The following is a 15797-nucleotide window of genomic DNA, read 5'->3' as shown; positions in this document are numbered from 1 at the left end:
TATCTTATCTTGTAACAATGAGACAAGCTTAAAACCGCAATGCATCTGCAGAATGCACAATTATGCATATGCTCAAGTACAGATACGCTCACACATACAGCAACATTAGGTGACTCAGGTGGAGAAGTTGTGTTTTCAATTTCAGAGAAACAGGTTTCAACCACAGCATCATTTGCCCTCCTCCCCCGATTCTTCTTTCCCCTGCTGACCACATAACCGCACTTTGTTTGCATGTTGGGGAGTTGCAACTCATATATTTTTGTAATGGAACTTGTTCTGCTACCTTGTACATGTTCTGCACAGAGACGCATGCACGTATGTGCACACGCGTACACATGCATATGATATCAGCTTAATAAAAGGGAGAGGGGCTGTGTGAAAGAAGACAGACACCGAGCTGTGCAGGTGAGCAAGCAGACTGAAGAGAAAAACAGAGACAAGCAGGACAACAACACCAAAGAAGAAGATGATGATGATGAAGAACCCCGTCATTCTGATGGCCTGCATCGTTCTTTTGTCGTCTCTCGTTACGTCTGACAGTAAGATGACTGCATGCTCCTTATTTTTCTCGTAAAGGGCAAATTGCTCCTCCTTTTCTGTCTTTCAAAAGTCAAAATTTGGTCATTTGAACTTTTTTTAAATTAAGCGTGATCGTGTTTGCTGAAAGGCCAAAAAAGGAACCGATTTAAAAAAGAAGTCTTAGATGAACAAAAGCTAAAATGAAAGACATTGTTATTCTTAAAAATACAGACAAACTGAACTGAGGCCTCTTAACACAACATTACTGCAACAATCATAGTCCTGTGATTTTGAAAAGTTCACAGACACACAAAACAGCCAACTGTAAAAACAATTTTACGGTGATATAGTGACATAATTTTCCACTTGGATTTCTTTTAATAGTTCTTTATATCTCTATAATGTTTTCAGGCACATTCGGTCCGGAAAAATGCTGTTTTCAGTTCCTCCACAAACGTTTTCCAGCCAACAGAGTGACGAGCTTCGAATACACAGACAAACGGTGTGCAATGGAAGGCGTGCTGTAAGTGACTCCAGAGTTCAAAATAAGCAGACTAGTATATATCTAGTATGCTTACAGATATATTTAAAAAATATATATACAAGTTGTCAGTATCATTAATTTTTTGTCTCTGTTTTAGCTTAAAGACGGTGGGTGATAAACAACTCTGTGCTGATCCAACCATGCAGTGGGTAAAGAAAATCATTGAATCCATCCGGTCGAAGAATGCCACCACCCCAAGATCAGCATAACCGAGTGTGAAATGAACATTTTAATAACAGTATAACCAAGCAGATCTCTTGGTGTATGAATCTATTTTCAAACCATCAAATCTTCAGATTGATTTTCTTTTATTTGTCTGTGTATAAGCTATTGTACAGCAAAACATATACTGAAAATGCAAAATAAAAAAATAAAAAAATAAAATGAAATTTATTCTAAAGCTTGTTTTTGTTTGCTTTCATTGTGAAATCCGAACTTTGATCTAAAAGAATGAAATCCTGCATTCACTGGGTTAATACACACTGCATTGCCTCCAGTAAAAGTGAAGCATCAAAGTGTGATGTGGTTTCTGGTTGATGAAGCCACAGGAAATTTTAAAAAGGAAAAGAAAAGAAAAAAGAACCACAAAGAATAAAACTAAATGCACACAGTAAAAAAAAGTCAATTACATTACTTCGGAATTATTATTGTCATTGCTATTTTTACAAACTTTCTTTTAACCCTTTCTTTTAATCTTGTAATAAGATATTATTTCTGGCTGTGATGTATCTCTGTGGCCAGCAGATGTCGCTCTATTCTCTATTTTATTTCTTTGGCAAGGCTAAAAACCTTTCATAACCGCTACTGAATTTCTCCTTCTCTAAATGAACTGTGGCAAACAACGAATTGTTTAATCTCATCTGGGTTATGAGGATTGCATCAGCTACAAGCTTCTGCAGAGGTTTCTATCGTTAAATAACACTGAAATGAAAGACGATTCAATAAGAAGACATTTAAAAAAAACAATAACAACAACAACACTGGGCAGCTACAAACTAAAGCAAAACGGTCTTACTTTTCTGTCAAATCTCTGTAATTTTTCAAAACAAGATGACCTGAAATTCTCCCTTTGCCCCAGAATGACGCCTCAGATGACATCAGCGCAGTGACATCACCGGCCAGATTTTCCTTAAATAGTTTCAGACCCAGATTTTTATTTCCATGCCCTAATGTTTCTTCACGAGTGCGCGCAGCCTTCTGAGCGTACGATCTGATTGCTCCATAAAAGCTCACAACGCGTGCCTTATTGACGCCACAGGTGACCCGTCAGGAGAGATGGCGTGATTAGATTTTGAAGGACCTTGCTGAATAATTTTACATATTAATAAGGGAAAAACAGAAGGGACGCGGGCCAGCTCGAGTGCTCCTTCTTTGCAATTGCGATGATGGTTTTCAAAACACCAAACTAATGAATCGGCAGCACAAGAGCTCAGCGTATTAGGGGATAAATGGCTGAACAGCTTTGTTAATCAGTGCTATATTTAAACCACGCCTCACATGGCTTTTGTCATGGTAATAAAATCCTCATTCAAGGGGCCAAGGAGGGAGTTATGGAGATGCCCTGTCAAATTTGCATGAAGCAGGTCTGTCAGCTTGACCTACCTGTAGAAAGTAGGGCAAGAAGTAGACAGCCTCAAGTTCTGCAATCACCAGTGGTGAATTTTACACAAGTGAAATTAGAGTTAAAGTACCAGACATCAGGAAAATGCAAAGTTACAGCACAGAAAAATGGCTGATATTTATCAGCATGGCGCACTTTAATTATTTACCTGCTCGCTATCCCAAACTGCAAATCTATAACCTCCAATTGCAGAAAACCTCGGAGGCTCTCTAAAGTTTTAATGAAAACCCTGAAAAGGATAAGCGGCAGAGAATGAATGAATGAATGAATGAATGGATGGATAATAATTATAATCATATTGTTATAAACTGAGAAAGTGGTTTATTTTGTACCTTGATGGCAACAACACATGTCAAAAAGGTGGGCCTGGGTCATGTCTGTGCAGCATCCCCTTATTTCCACAACAACCTGTAACATCAGTGAACTGATGCTGTGGTCTGGGGAAGGCCTCAGAGGGGACTGGCAGGTGGATCCCCACGTACTAATGAGAAGGAAATGCATTAAAAGGAGGAGGTGTGCCTGGGAGACGCAAATGAGAACAATGGGTTGTAGTGCAGGAAGCATATATAGACAGAGAACTGGAAGAAGAGTGTACGAGGTGTGGTCTCGCTCCTGAAATTTAGATAAATAACCTCCACTTGTGGATGGCACAGTGAACTGTGTTCACAGACAGAGAGCCCATGCACTGATTTCCATGACAGAATCATGTCTGTGTTTAATGCAGCACCACGTGAAGTTCACGGTCATTCAGTATTGATTTTTGATCTTGTTCTTTGCACACGGAGATTTCACGAGATCCTCCAAATCTTTGAAGATATTTACTCTTTGCAATTTTATTTTGAGAAATTCATCAAATTTCATCCCATCTTTACTTCTCAGAAACTCTGCCTTTCTAAGATGCTCATTTTATACCCAGTCATGTTACTGACCTGTTGCCAGTTGCCCTATGTAGTTAAATAATGCTCCTCCCACTGTTTGTTTTTAATATGACTTAATATGACTAATATTATATTCTGTTTTCACTTGCATTTCAGTGTCCCAACTTTTTCCAATTGGTTTTGTAATCAGCCAGTCACTTAGCAGAAAGTCGATGCATTTAGACATGTAGACATGATCAAGGCAACTTGCTGAAATTCAGAATAGGGAAGAAAGGTGATTTAAGTAAACGAATGCAACATTGCAGTTTCTCAGCTGGCGTGAGTATTTCAGAAGCTTCTGATCTACTGGGATTTTCCCACACAACCATTTCTATGATTTATGGATAATAATCCAAAAATATCCAGTGAGCAGCAGAGGAAAGTGGCCAGACTCCAGCTGATAGGAAAGCAACAATAACTCAAACAACAATCAATCATTACAACAACGTATCTGTGAACACTAGAATAAAGTATTTAAAGTTATAACTTCAAGAAGGCTTGAGTTTGTGCTGAGTGAGCCACTCGTGAAGTGTCTTGAACCTGCATTATTTCTGAAGGCCAGCAGGAGGCGACTCCTCAGTGTTCATGGTAAAATGAGCCTACTGTTCACTTGATTTGCTACCCCAGTAAATGCTTTCCAGATGTGTTTATGGTCATAGCGGCTAGTTTCAAGTTCCTAAGTAAAACACATGTTCGTTTTGTAAATTATGGCTCCATGTAGTTTTAAATAAACCATGAATCAAGAAGGGTATGTTTTACTGCAGGTCCACCTGATTTTTATATGCAATCTGTGGGGTTTTTTGAATGAAATGTTGTTTGAGGTAAAATGTCACTCACTATTTTGTCTCCAAGACTTCATCAGAATGTTTCCCGGCCTTCTGTGCACAAAATAGTGCAGTCTAACTCGCACTGAGGTATGACAGTCATAAAATGGTAACCTTGGGCTGAACACAGTGTGCCTATCTTTGCAGCACGTTCCTGCTGTTTCACCCAAACAATAAAAGAATGTTTGTTCATTAAAAGCTGAGTGAAAACTCAATCCACTGTGATACACTTGAATGAGGAATTCGTGCAGCGTTATGGGCGACTAAGAGACGCAAACAGAAGGAAAACATGGAGACATAAAAGCCAGCCAGTCAGCCGAAGGATGGAGATGAAAGGTGGGAGAAAAGAGTGTGTCACCGTGGTGATCCGGTCTGAGGTGAGGAACACAATGGGATGCCATCAGCGGCAGCAGCGCACACACGTGCATGTGCACACATGCATGGAACACACATGAAGATAGAGGCGTGTATAAATAGCTGGTGTGTCATGTCAGCTTTTCCTGACAGATGGGATCAACATAAATTAAACCCTGAGAGAACAAAACTCTGTGTGTGTGTGTGTGTGTGTGTGTGTGTGTGTGTGTGTGTGTGTGTGTGTGTGTGTGTGTGTGTGTGTGCAGCAAAACAGATATACAAAGAAGTCAAGGTCCACACAGCTGAATGTTCAAGCAGCATTTGTTCATGACAAAAGTGTGACTGCATGTGGCAAGCCTATGCACCCCCCCCCCCCCACACACACACACACACACACACACACCAGGGTGTGCTGCAGGTACATGAGAATGAGAAAAGAGAGACAAATGATAGCAAACAAACAAACAACTGACATCCTCCAAAGCAGATTTTATACACACACTGTTAAGTATTACTTGCAGACACCCTCAATTAGAAGGTTATTAACGTGCTCAGCAGGGAAATTAGACTGTAAATCACCCGTCTGAGGTTGGTCATTTATCACTTCTCAAACAGCTACATTTGAGAAGTGATAAATGAGAAAGCTACATCTTTCTGAGCTCCTGGTGTAACTTTTAAAAGCCAAAATGGCATTTTAAGATGGCTACTGAACACCTACTTTAGCTATAAAAATAAAGAGCACTTGTGAAATAATGTCCTGTTGGTTGCGAGGAAAATGCTATTTATTGCAAACTACTTTACATTTTGAATGCAATATACTAATGGGAAAGTAAATGTTCAAAAACAGTGTTTGTGTGGCTGATGCAGTGTTATGATTTAGCTAGCGACAGGCCAAAGTGACCACGACTCCTGTAGCGATTAATGACCCATGACCGGCTTTCACCATCTCCCTGTTTGGTTTTTCCCCAATCTCAACTATGACAGGAGTCATGCAGCTGTGGGATGTAAGAAACAAAAGAACTGTAAGAAGGCTAATTTATTGTTATAATTAAAGAAAGATAACAAACCAAACTACATCAGTAGTGTGAGTGTAAGCCACTGACTGCTTTATTAGATACCACAACTCCTTGTTAATGTAAATACCTAATCAGTCAATCACATACCAGCAATTCAATGCATTTAGGCACGCAGACATGGTCATGGTGACCTGCTAAAATTTAAACTGAACATAAGAATGGGAAAGAACGGTGAACATCTTATTTGATATGGCATTGTTGTTGGTGCCAGATGGACTGGTGAGTATTTGCTGGGATTTCCAACACAACCGTCTGGAGGGTTTGCAGAGCATGGCCTCACAAAGAGAGAATATCCAATGAGTAGCAGCTCTCTGGGTGAAAATGACTTGTTTATGTCAGATGTCACAATAGAAAACTGGAAAAACATTGTCTGGTTTGATGACTCATGATTCCTTCAGTGACATTTGGGTGGTAAGTGTCAGAATTTAGTTTAAACAACATAAAAGCACGAAGTTCAGGCTGGTGGTGGTTGAGGATATTTTTCTTGGCATCCTTTGGGCCCTACTGCACTGCAATAAGCCTACTTGGTTAGTATTGCTGACCACATCCATCCTTTTATGACCACAGCGTACCCATCTTCTGATGGCTGCTTCCAGCAGGATAACACATCATGTTGCAAATCTCAAATTATCCAACAATGGTTTCTTTAACATGAGTTTACTGCACTCAAATGCCCTCCCTGGTAATTGGATCTCAATCCAATAGAGCACCTTTGGGATGTGGTGGAACCAGAAATTCATATCACGGATGCGCCAACAAATCTGCATCAAGCTATTTATAGAGACTGGAGTATAACTGCCAGAATATCCTTATAACCTGAATCCAAACAGTAGTATTAAACTGTTGTAGCTCAAATGTACATTTTTCTTACAATGAGAAATTGTTTTTGATTACAATTGGCTCACTGTAAATAAATTATGAAATGTTTTTTGTTTTTTTAAAACACTGTATTACTTTTCCTGTAATGTTGTCATGGTAATAAGCATACACCACATGCCTTTGGCTCAACAATCCAACGATGACTGAGTTCATCGGTCCAGATTTCTGAGAGTCCTGGACTTTCAGACACATAATAATGCCGCTTTGCATAACCAAAACAAAAGAGAAAACTACAGCCGAGTCGGCAGTTACAGCACCGCCCGTGATTCAGAGATGAGAGGAAATTAAAAGTAGGGATTGAACTGAAATTAGTGGGAGAGATGGGAAAAATAGGAGGGGGATAGAGAGGGACCACAAAGTAGAGATCAATATCTTTTGTATAATTACCTTCAGCTTCCTGGGTTGCTAGGAAACCAAACAGAAATGAGAGAGAGAGAGATGTAGAGGGAGAGAGAGAGATGAAAACTGAGACCGAGATTAATTTCAGGCTTTCGCAGATTTGCAACTGTGTTTAAATAAAGCTCGCGCGAGCAGACTGGAGAAGTGGTGAAGAAGATGAGGAAGAGAAGTTGAAAAGTGAGATATGGGGGATTAAGTGGAAGTCAGGGGAGGAGTGGGGGGGTGGTATGTCAGTATTTCAGCTATTACATAGCTGAAAATACTGACAGTGATTGTCTCTTCGTCTGAGCTCGCTCTCCACTGTTGAGTTTTCTTCTTTTTTTCATCCCTCATCTGCTTTGTCTCAGCTTCCCGTCCTTCTCCTTTCTTTCTCGGTTTTGTAAACCTGCTGTAAACCCAGCTGTGTATTCACGGGAAAGAACAGCAGGTAGCTTTGAAAATGAGCGCTGCAATTACACAATCATTACACAATCCATCAGTTGTAATTATCTATATTACAGACTGGGGACATTTGTAAATGTGTGTCTTCTCTCAACCATTATCTGACGCTCACATAAAGCGCTCGTGGAGATGTGTGAACACATTAAATAAATGTAAACAAAAAGGACTGGGCTGTAATCAGTTGGATTGGAATTAAGCTGCAGGAAAATCGTGCAAAGGTTTTCTTTAGGGTCATCATGCAAGATAATTTAAGCAACAGTGTGTAATTTCTTGCATTAGCTTTATGGATCGACTTCATTCAGAGGCAGCAAATGATGGCACTGTTCCTTTAAATGGAGGGGGACAGAGGGAGAGAAAACAGGGAGAGGGAGAGAGAGAGACGTAGTAGAAAAACAGGGGTCGGTGTGTGCGCTGTCTGCTCTCTGTCTTGGAGAGGTGTGTAGGATTAGCAGGATTTTACTGAAGAAAGAAAGAAAAAGAAAGAAAAAAGAGAAAGAAAGAAAGAAAATAAGAAATTGCAGCACATAGTTTGAGGACTTTACTGAAGATGTTGAAAATATTTTAAGGAGGCTTCCTTAAGGACATGCTGGACATGTATGGGAACAAACAGACGATGTCACTGACTTCTGATGATGGACACAGTGCTTTTTAAGGACTCACAGTTGCAGGATTTTGAAACTTCTGCTTTGTTTGAGACTTTTTTCCCTGATTTAAATTTACTTTTTCAGACGAATCTCTGCATCTCCCTCATATGTTCTTGAAGACAATTGCTCTCCTGAGACGTGGATATGTGTGAACATTTGTTAAGCTGACTTTAAAAATATATCTCATCTCAAATAAAATTAAATATGCATTGCTTTTCTATAAACAGTTTAACCCTTTTTGCCACAAATTCACATTTCTAGCTTGTTGCTGCTCCTGTTTATTTGCCAGTGAATGTGTCATAAGCTGTGAGTGGAGAGCCAGCTGATGACATGAACTGCTGAATATTTAGCTAATCCTCTGTGGATACAACTATTTTTGACATTTATTTTTGCCCTCATCTAAATCCTAATCCAGGGGAAACAAATCTCACCCACTCACCTGAAGCTGCTTTTAATCTAAAGAGAAAAGAGAGATGGCGCAGAAAGACGGAGGAACGGAGCAGGGGCGTGTCAAAACAGATGATAATCTGGGGACTAAAGCCATGTCTGGGGGCCCTACAGCAGGTGGAGGAGTGGTGGTGGAGGTCAGGGAGAAGAAAGGCCCCCTGAGAGCTGCAATTCCCACTATGCCTTTCCCCTTGGCGGTCATCTGTCTTTTTCTGAATACCTTCATACCTGGACTTGGTAAGATAAATCACACTTTCTTTTTCTTTCCTTTTCTAATTCCCTCTAATTTCACCTGGTTTTTGATTTGGTTTGGGGCTCAGGTGCAAACAGTCAGCAAACTCACAAGACGAGGTGTACAAATGTAAAGGCAAAAAGAAAAAAGAAATACTACATGAATTAGATCAGAAAACTCAGAGGAGTGAAAAAAATAGTCTCCCTGCTTGTATTTTCCTGACTACTTCCATAAATGTGTGAGAAACGTGCTAAGAATAAGACCCCACTCACACATTGTGTTACAGTAAGAAGCACACGGGCTCAGTCTGCCAGGTGTTAATAAAGTCCATGCAGCTACATCATCACAGCAGGTAGACACATCCTCACTGAGGACACACTCAACATGTGTCATTTTCATACAAAGCTCATGTTATGGGAATCACATGATACACAAATCCATAACTAATCATCACAAATTGATGATTGGACACAAATTGCATTTTTTTTCTTTTAATATGTTATTTAGAAATGGTTTTTTTCTTACTACAAAAGTGTATGAAAGAGCTGAATTAAGCTCCTGGAGCTGACAGCATAGTACTTGTAGATTTATCCAAATTGAAACTTTAAAAAAAGGATTTTATACATTTAAAGGCATTTCACATTTAGTTAAATCTGTAGCAAAAAATCCCAAAACAAGAAAACTAAAATATGAATTTAAATGACAACAAAGCAGCAGAGCTGAGTCTGACTCACTTTAATGTGTGCACAGTTCACCCACACATTCTCAGGTGTGTGATGAAGCCGGTGGTCTCGCTGTGTGTGTATTTCTAAGCAGACATTGACCGGGTTTGCAGCTCATTAGCTAATGGAAGGGTGTTTCTGCCTTCTGTTCTGCCTTCTCCATCTAATTCCTCCACTTTGTCACATTATCTAACATCTGGTAGCTAATGACACACAGATACGCTCATCGCCACTACATAACAAAGCCCACCGCCGCCGCCAGACTGATACACGCGCACACACAAATACAGATATAATGAGCGGCTGTCAACAAATTAATACTGCTACATAAGGCTTTGAAAGACATTTAGTCACACGCGTCCGCACCCCGGCATTCACACACAGCTGTTTACTCATCAGTTCAGTGGTTTGATTCAAACGCAGCAGAACGTCAGGAGCTGATTTCAAGAAAAAGTAGAATATGTAGAAAGCAATAAAGTGAAAGTCACTATGAGGAAAAAGATTTGGTGACATGCGGAAAACATCAGTTATAAGGAACATACCTGAGCTCAATTCACCAAATAACCAAGGGAGAGCCTTCCCCCTCCCCACATTTCCTCCCCCTCTGATCTAGTGGGCATATCTCATGGGATTCATACTCCTCCCTACTCTCGCCGTGTTTATTTGTTATACTTCCATCTAAAAATAGCCTTCAAATCCCAACTATTTTCTCACATTCATTCCTATTTTCCTCTCTTTTGACTCACATTCAGGACTCTGTTTGCTGCCACCTTTCTTTAAGTGTTGAATTGTTGACTCCTCGAGACTGCCACAAACATTACAACAGGGTCAGCAAACCCCCGCTGACCTGTTTTCCCTTTTCTTGACAGGAGCACAAAATTGATCCCTAATATGTGCGGAAAGTAGCACGGCAGCCCTTCATCGAAGAGCGTGTGTTTACAGTGTGTGTGTGCGTGTATGTGTGTCAGTTTGCCTGAATGCATTGACATTTCATTGAATAGCTGTTGCCATGACAACCCTGACTAAAATGAACACAATGCATGCATGGCAGTGTGTGTGTGTAGTTTGGCTCTAACTGACTGGGACTGAAAAGAGCGTCTCGATCTATTCAGCCTGCCGACAAAATAAAATTTAGAAATGTGTAATTGAATTTGGACATGAGCCAAAGCCTCCCAGACATTCATGTTCATGCAAAGGTACAACAGGTCAGGATAACAGGTGATACAGCACCTGGCGCAGTAGTAACTATTATTGGTATGACATCTCTGGCACTATTACTACAGAAACCTAAAGATCCGCTCCAGGTTTGTTTAAAGACAAAAGATTCTCCTTTGTGTCTGATTGTTGGGGCACACTTGTCCTTGAGTCAAAAGCATTGAGATAAAGCAGCCGGCCTGCCTTGAGTCTTTCAAATGTGACAAAGTATGTCTAATAGTACTTCTTAAGCTGAATATTTAACATGTTACATACCATTTATTTAATCTCCACAAACAGATCAAGTGTAAAAACTTTGCACGGAGCTGTGTAACAGTGGTGTCAAAGTCAAACCATTTCATGCATAGTAGGCAGTTCACATATCATGTGGATATTGACTAGTAGGCTCAAATCTAGCCAGACGTGTTTCCTCAGCCTCTAAAATCAACGACTACACCTCTGTGTTGACTTTCAGGATTTAAACAGCCTCTGTCTCACAAGCCTACGTGATTAAACTTTGCATTAACCCCACCTCTGCCTGCTGACATGTTAAGAACAAGAATCTTATATCATCCCAGCAATGTAACAGAGACTGAGTTAAAAACTACAGGCGAGTACCACACAAGCTGTTTGCAGCTTCAGTGTAAACTGATACAAGAGCTGTAAATAATTACGCACACTTACTGTGGAAGAAACTCCGGGTCACTGGTTGCATTACGATATTTGCCATAAGAGGAGAGGAAAGTGTGAAGCTTTAAAACACTTAAGTATGACTTAGTCCTCTCAGTGTGTGTGTTCCTGTGAGATTGACTGCATGTAATATTAGAGACACTGCAGTGTGTCGTTGCTGAGTTCTGTTGATATCTCGTGTCTGAATTTTCATGTGTTTACTTGCACTAAAATTAGCAGTGTTCCTCTCTTACTCCACTCAGTCTCACTTGTCTACAGCACTGGGCAAAAGCAATTTGCATGATTAATGCTCATAGTGCACACGTTTTCATTAAAAATACTAATTTAAAACATAATCCAGTAGTGTATGGGTTTTTTGTCAGTCCCATTTCTGCAACTGCATTACATTTTCTGATACTAGAAAAAAACAACAACCCTCAATTAGCATTTTTTGGCATCTGGCAGCTTTTCCTCATTCTTTATTCTGTATTCAGTGGTCGCTCAAACTAAATTCTGTCACATAAAGAATACATTCAATACATTGAATTTGACATGTAAAACCAACAGAAATAGAGAATGTTGCATCATATTTGCAGGAAATGATGAATATAAAAAGAATTGGAGTTTGTGATGAATGTTTTTTATAAAAACAGGTACATGTTAATAATCGTTGTTTCACTCAGGTTGGCGTTCATTCTTGGTCTAATTTAGATACTAGAGATCGTTAGCTTGCCAGCTTGGGTCATTCAATTGGAGAGGGACTAACCGAGAGCTACATGCTCTCTCGTCACCAGAGCCGAGAACGCTGCTTGTTGTCATTAGCTTTCTCTAAACTGAGGACTTTATATTTGCTAAGACAGATGTGTCATCCTCCAACAAATTCAAACGATGTATGACAAGGAAGAGAGCAGGGCGACAAAGCACAGGCTGACCTGGATATTTGACTTAGTTTCATGTTAAATATGTGTTCACAGGGCAAGCCAATTGAGCCAAAGACATGCTGTTTTGCTAACACTTTACTGGCTGCAAACACAAAAACATGTAAAGCTGCTTGAAGTTCTTTAGTAGTAGGTGGCTAGCTACTCTGCAAGGGAGGGAATGTTATCCATAGTTTTGTTATAACCCGTGACTTTTGAGTTTAAAAGCAACACTGGCAAAGATGCGCTGAGTAACAAAAGCAATATGTCCAGTGAGGTGATACTCCTTAAAAGTCAGGGGCAGGTTCAGCCTAAAAATGCATTGCAAATGGCTGCAGGCTGAAAAACATTTCACTGAAAGACTGTGCAACTGTCTATGAAGTATGTTTGTTTTTCCTTTGGTGGTTTTGTCAGAAGTGTTACCCAATCAGCAGCAACTATTTTAAAAATCGTGTGGTATCTAAAAGTCAGTGCACAAAATGAATCAGTTGTCACTGGTCTAACACGTGGGTGACATAACAGTGTGTTCAGTGCACAACTGCTCTTATTTACAAAATAAATAAATATATGGTACTTTTAGTTAGGGATTAAGTCAGCCTACTTCACCATTTTTTGAGGTCATTTGATAGAAAGAAAAAGAATATTGTACACAGAAATATACATTGATTCATGTCTAATTGTTTAGACGTTTTTTATTAATATGTTTTCTTTCTATCCACCCAGCCTGCAGATAACTGAAGAACCCTTATAACACGAGTAACCACATAAATTGTAACTGTTACTGAAAAATATTATGCGATTACTGTAACATGTTTCTTTGTATCATGTTACACTAACACTGGTTATAAACTAACATTCCAAGAGCTAATGTTAAGCTTGAGTGTCATAAAAAGCACACTTACTCTCTGATAGACAATTTAATTACACTGAATGATAGTTTGCTAACTCTTCAGGTCTAGCAATGTTTTATCTACTTTAGAGAACTGCAGGTAAAAGAGGATAAGAGCAGCAGAGGCAATAAGCAGCTAACAGAGGCTAACAACAGATAAAAGAGGCTAAGAGCAGCTAACAGAAGCTATGAGCAGCTAACAGAGGCTATGAGCAAGTAAAAGAGACTAAGAGCAGCTAACATAAGCTAATAACAATTAACAGAGGCTAACAACACGTAAAAGAGGATAAGAGCAGCAAACAAAGGCAATGAGCACCTAACAGGGGCTAACAACAGGTAAAACAGGCTATGATCAGCTAACGGAGGCTAACAAAAGATAAAAGAGCCTAAGAGCACCTAACAGAGGCTAACAGCAGGTAAAAGAGGATAAGAGCAGCTAATAGTGGCAAAAACTGTAGCACTTACTGACAGAGAGGTTCAGTATATCCTCAGCAGGTCACCTCAATATCACTGTGATATAAGTTACTGACTTGTATCAAACTCCTTCAACAAAGTTTTACGGCCTCCTTCAGAGTAAAAAAATACGTACACCAGCTACCCATGAAACCCAGTACAGGAGAGTTGACTGCAATCTACTGAGATCGAGTGGTGAGATTTAACAAATTGTAATTTTAAGGCACATTTTTTCACAAGAAAATGCTGAATGCATTTTTTTTCTTTAGATTTGAACTACCTGATGATCTTTCTTTCTCTCTTTTCCCTCAATATTTAATTTTTTTTTAAAAAACAACAACAAAACTTTATCTAAGACTTGCAAACTATAGTCAATGGAAGGAGGAGTTTCACATCTATGTAAAGGGGGAGCTTTTCCCTTTCCACCTGTCAGCTTTAAGGTGGACTGGCCTTAAAGGTGGAGTACCTCGATACTTAAGTGATACACCTGATTACTGGTTACTTTGAGTTGGTATGCAAGTACCATTTCATCTAATCAACACAGCTTTACAGTTCACATCCTCCGTTGTTTTCTGGTCCTTTCTCTTCCTTCCTGTTTTCTCTCTCCCTTTATGTCTGCTTCTCTTGCTGTCTTGACACTCTTACACTCCATCATTAACCTCCCACACTACCAGTGGGTGCTTTGTAGAGTTCTCTGTGTAATTATAGTAATTAGTCTGGGTAATATCTACTGACACACATAGACACAAACACGCATGTACGTACTCACAATATCCCACATGCGACATACAACGAAGCCAAGAGCTTTTCGCACCTAGAGGATTGTTGGATTTCTCTAGCAAAAAACTGAAAGATTTATTCTGACTTTATTATTGCATCAGCTCAACGTATATTGTTAAGCAAAGTATATTGTTAAGCACATATATTTGTTCAGGTTTTGCCCAGCTGCAATTATTTAGCGGAGTATTTTCCTTATAGTTAGCTCTGTGCTCTTTGATTACATGCTGACTAAAATGCTCTCCACTGATCAATTTACTGTTTTGATAGTTTTAATATGATCTAAGAATTAATCCAACATATAATAATTTTGGAAATATATTTAAAGTTATATAATTTTTTCCCTATGCAAAATCCTCTTATTAGACGGATTCATGGTAATATTCACTTGGCAAGTGATCATTAATGCCAAAATGATAATTTGACTTAATAATTTGACTTAATTTAAACTTATTTAATCAATGTGGTTTTATTTGACAAAGTGACACACTGATAAATTCGAAGAGCCCAACTCTGCAGTTCTTATAGCATTTTAGTATCTTTCAGTTGACTGTTTTGGTTTTACATTCAGTTATCCTTCATTATCCTGCTTTCTCAGATTCAAATATTTCTTAATTTCGAAGAATGAACTTGTAGGTTTTGGTGTGCTGAGCCAAACAAATACTCCAAATTGTTTTGTTTTTTCAAAAGCGGATCTAATATTTAGTTGCATTGCTATTTGATAAATTATATTGGAACAGACAGCAAAAACTTCATTGGGAACACCTGTTCAACTGCTTGTTAAGACAAATATTTAATCAGCCAAACATATGACCAAGACAAGCAGCTAAAGTTCAAAGCATCAGAATGGGGAATAAAGTTTATTAAAGTGACTCGGAACATGGCATGTTTGTTGGTGCCAGTTCGGCTGAGTATTTAAGAAACTGCTGATCTACTGAGACTATCTCTAGAGTTTACAGAAAATGGCCTGAAAAAGAAAAAATATCCAGTGAGCAGTACTACTCTGTTGGGATGTGAGCGATGACTCAAAAATGCCTTATTGATGCCAGAGATCAGAGGAGACTGCTTCAAGCTAGGAAGTAAACAGTAACTCAGTAACTCTTGTTACAACCAAGGTATGCAGAAGAGCACATCTGAATGCACAACATGTCGAACCAGGAAAGAGATGGCGACTGCAGCAGAAGACCACACTACTCCTGTCAGAAAAGAACAGGAAACTAAGGCTACAACTGAACAATAAAGGCTGCTTGGTCTGATCAGCCTTGATTTGTGCTGTCAT

General features: G+C 39.3%; 2 protein-coding genes across 3 annotated transcripts in view; both read left to right on the top strand.

Annotated features, from left to right (window-relative positions):
• Positions 1 to 379: 379 nt before the first annotated feature.
• LOC147312383 (monocyte chemotactic protein 1B-like) lies at positions 380 to 1486 on the top strand. Its single transcript, XM_086263841.1, has 3 exons — positions 380 to 539; positions 931 to 1042; positions 1161 to 1486. The coding sequence occupies exons 1-3, from the start codon at positions 467 to 469 to the stop codon at positions 1270 to 1272; spliced, it is 297 nt and encodes a 98-aa protein (XP_086119967.1). The 5' UTR covers positions 380 to 466; the 3' UTR covers positions 1273 to 1486.
• Positions 1487 to 7969: 6483 nt separating this feature from the next.
• stum (stum, mechanosensory transduction mediator homolog) overlaps positions 7970 to 15797 on the top strand; it is a 43148-nt gene continuing 35320 nt past the window's right edge. For both annotated transcript variants that reach the window (XM_086263688.1, XM_086263689.1), the window contains exon 1: positions 7970 to 8902. In XM_086263688.1, the coding sequence (XP_086119814.1) occupies positions 8692 to 8902 (211 nt within the window). In that variant the 5' untranslated portion in view covers positions 7970 to 8691. The remainder of the gene's footprint in view (positions 8903 to 15797) is intronic.

The sequence above is a fragment of the Aulonocara sp. 'chitande type north' Nkhata Bay genome, linkage group LG15 (assembly GCF_057382095.1).
Source record: "Aulonocara sp. 'chitande type north' Nkhata Bay isolate Kocher_YH1m ecotype deep benthic linkage group LG15, A_spYH_male_GT1.1, whole genome shotgun sequence".
In the NCBI taxonomy this organism is placed as follows: domain Eukaryota; kingdom Metazoa; phylum Chordata; class Actinopteri; order Cichliformes; family Cichlidae; genus Aulonocara; species Aulonocara sp. 'chitande type north' Nkhata Bay.
Note: the sequence above shows the minus strand (reverse complement) of the source record. Positions and strands in the feature narration are given on the sequence as shown.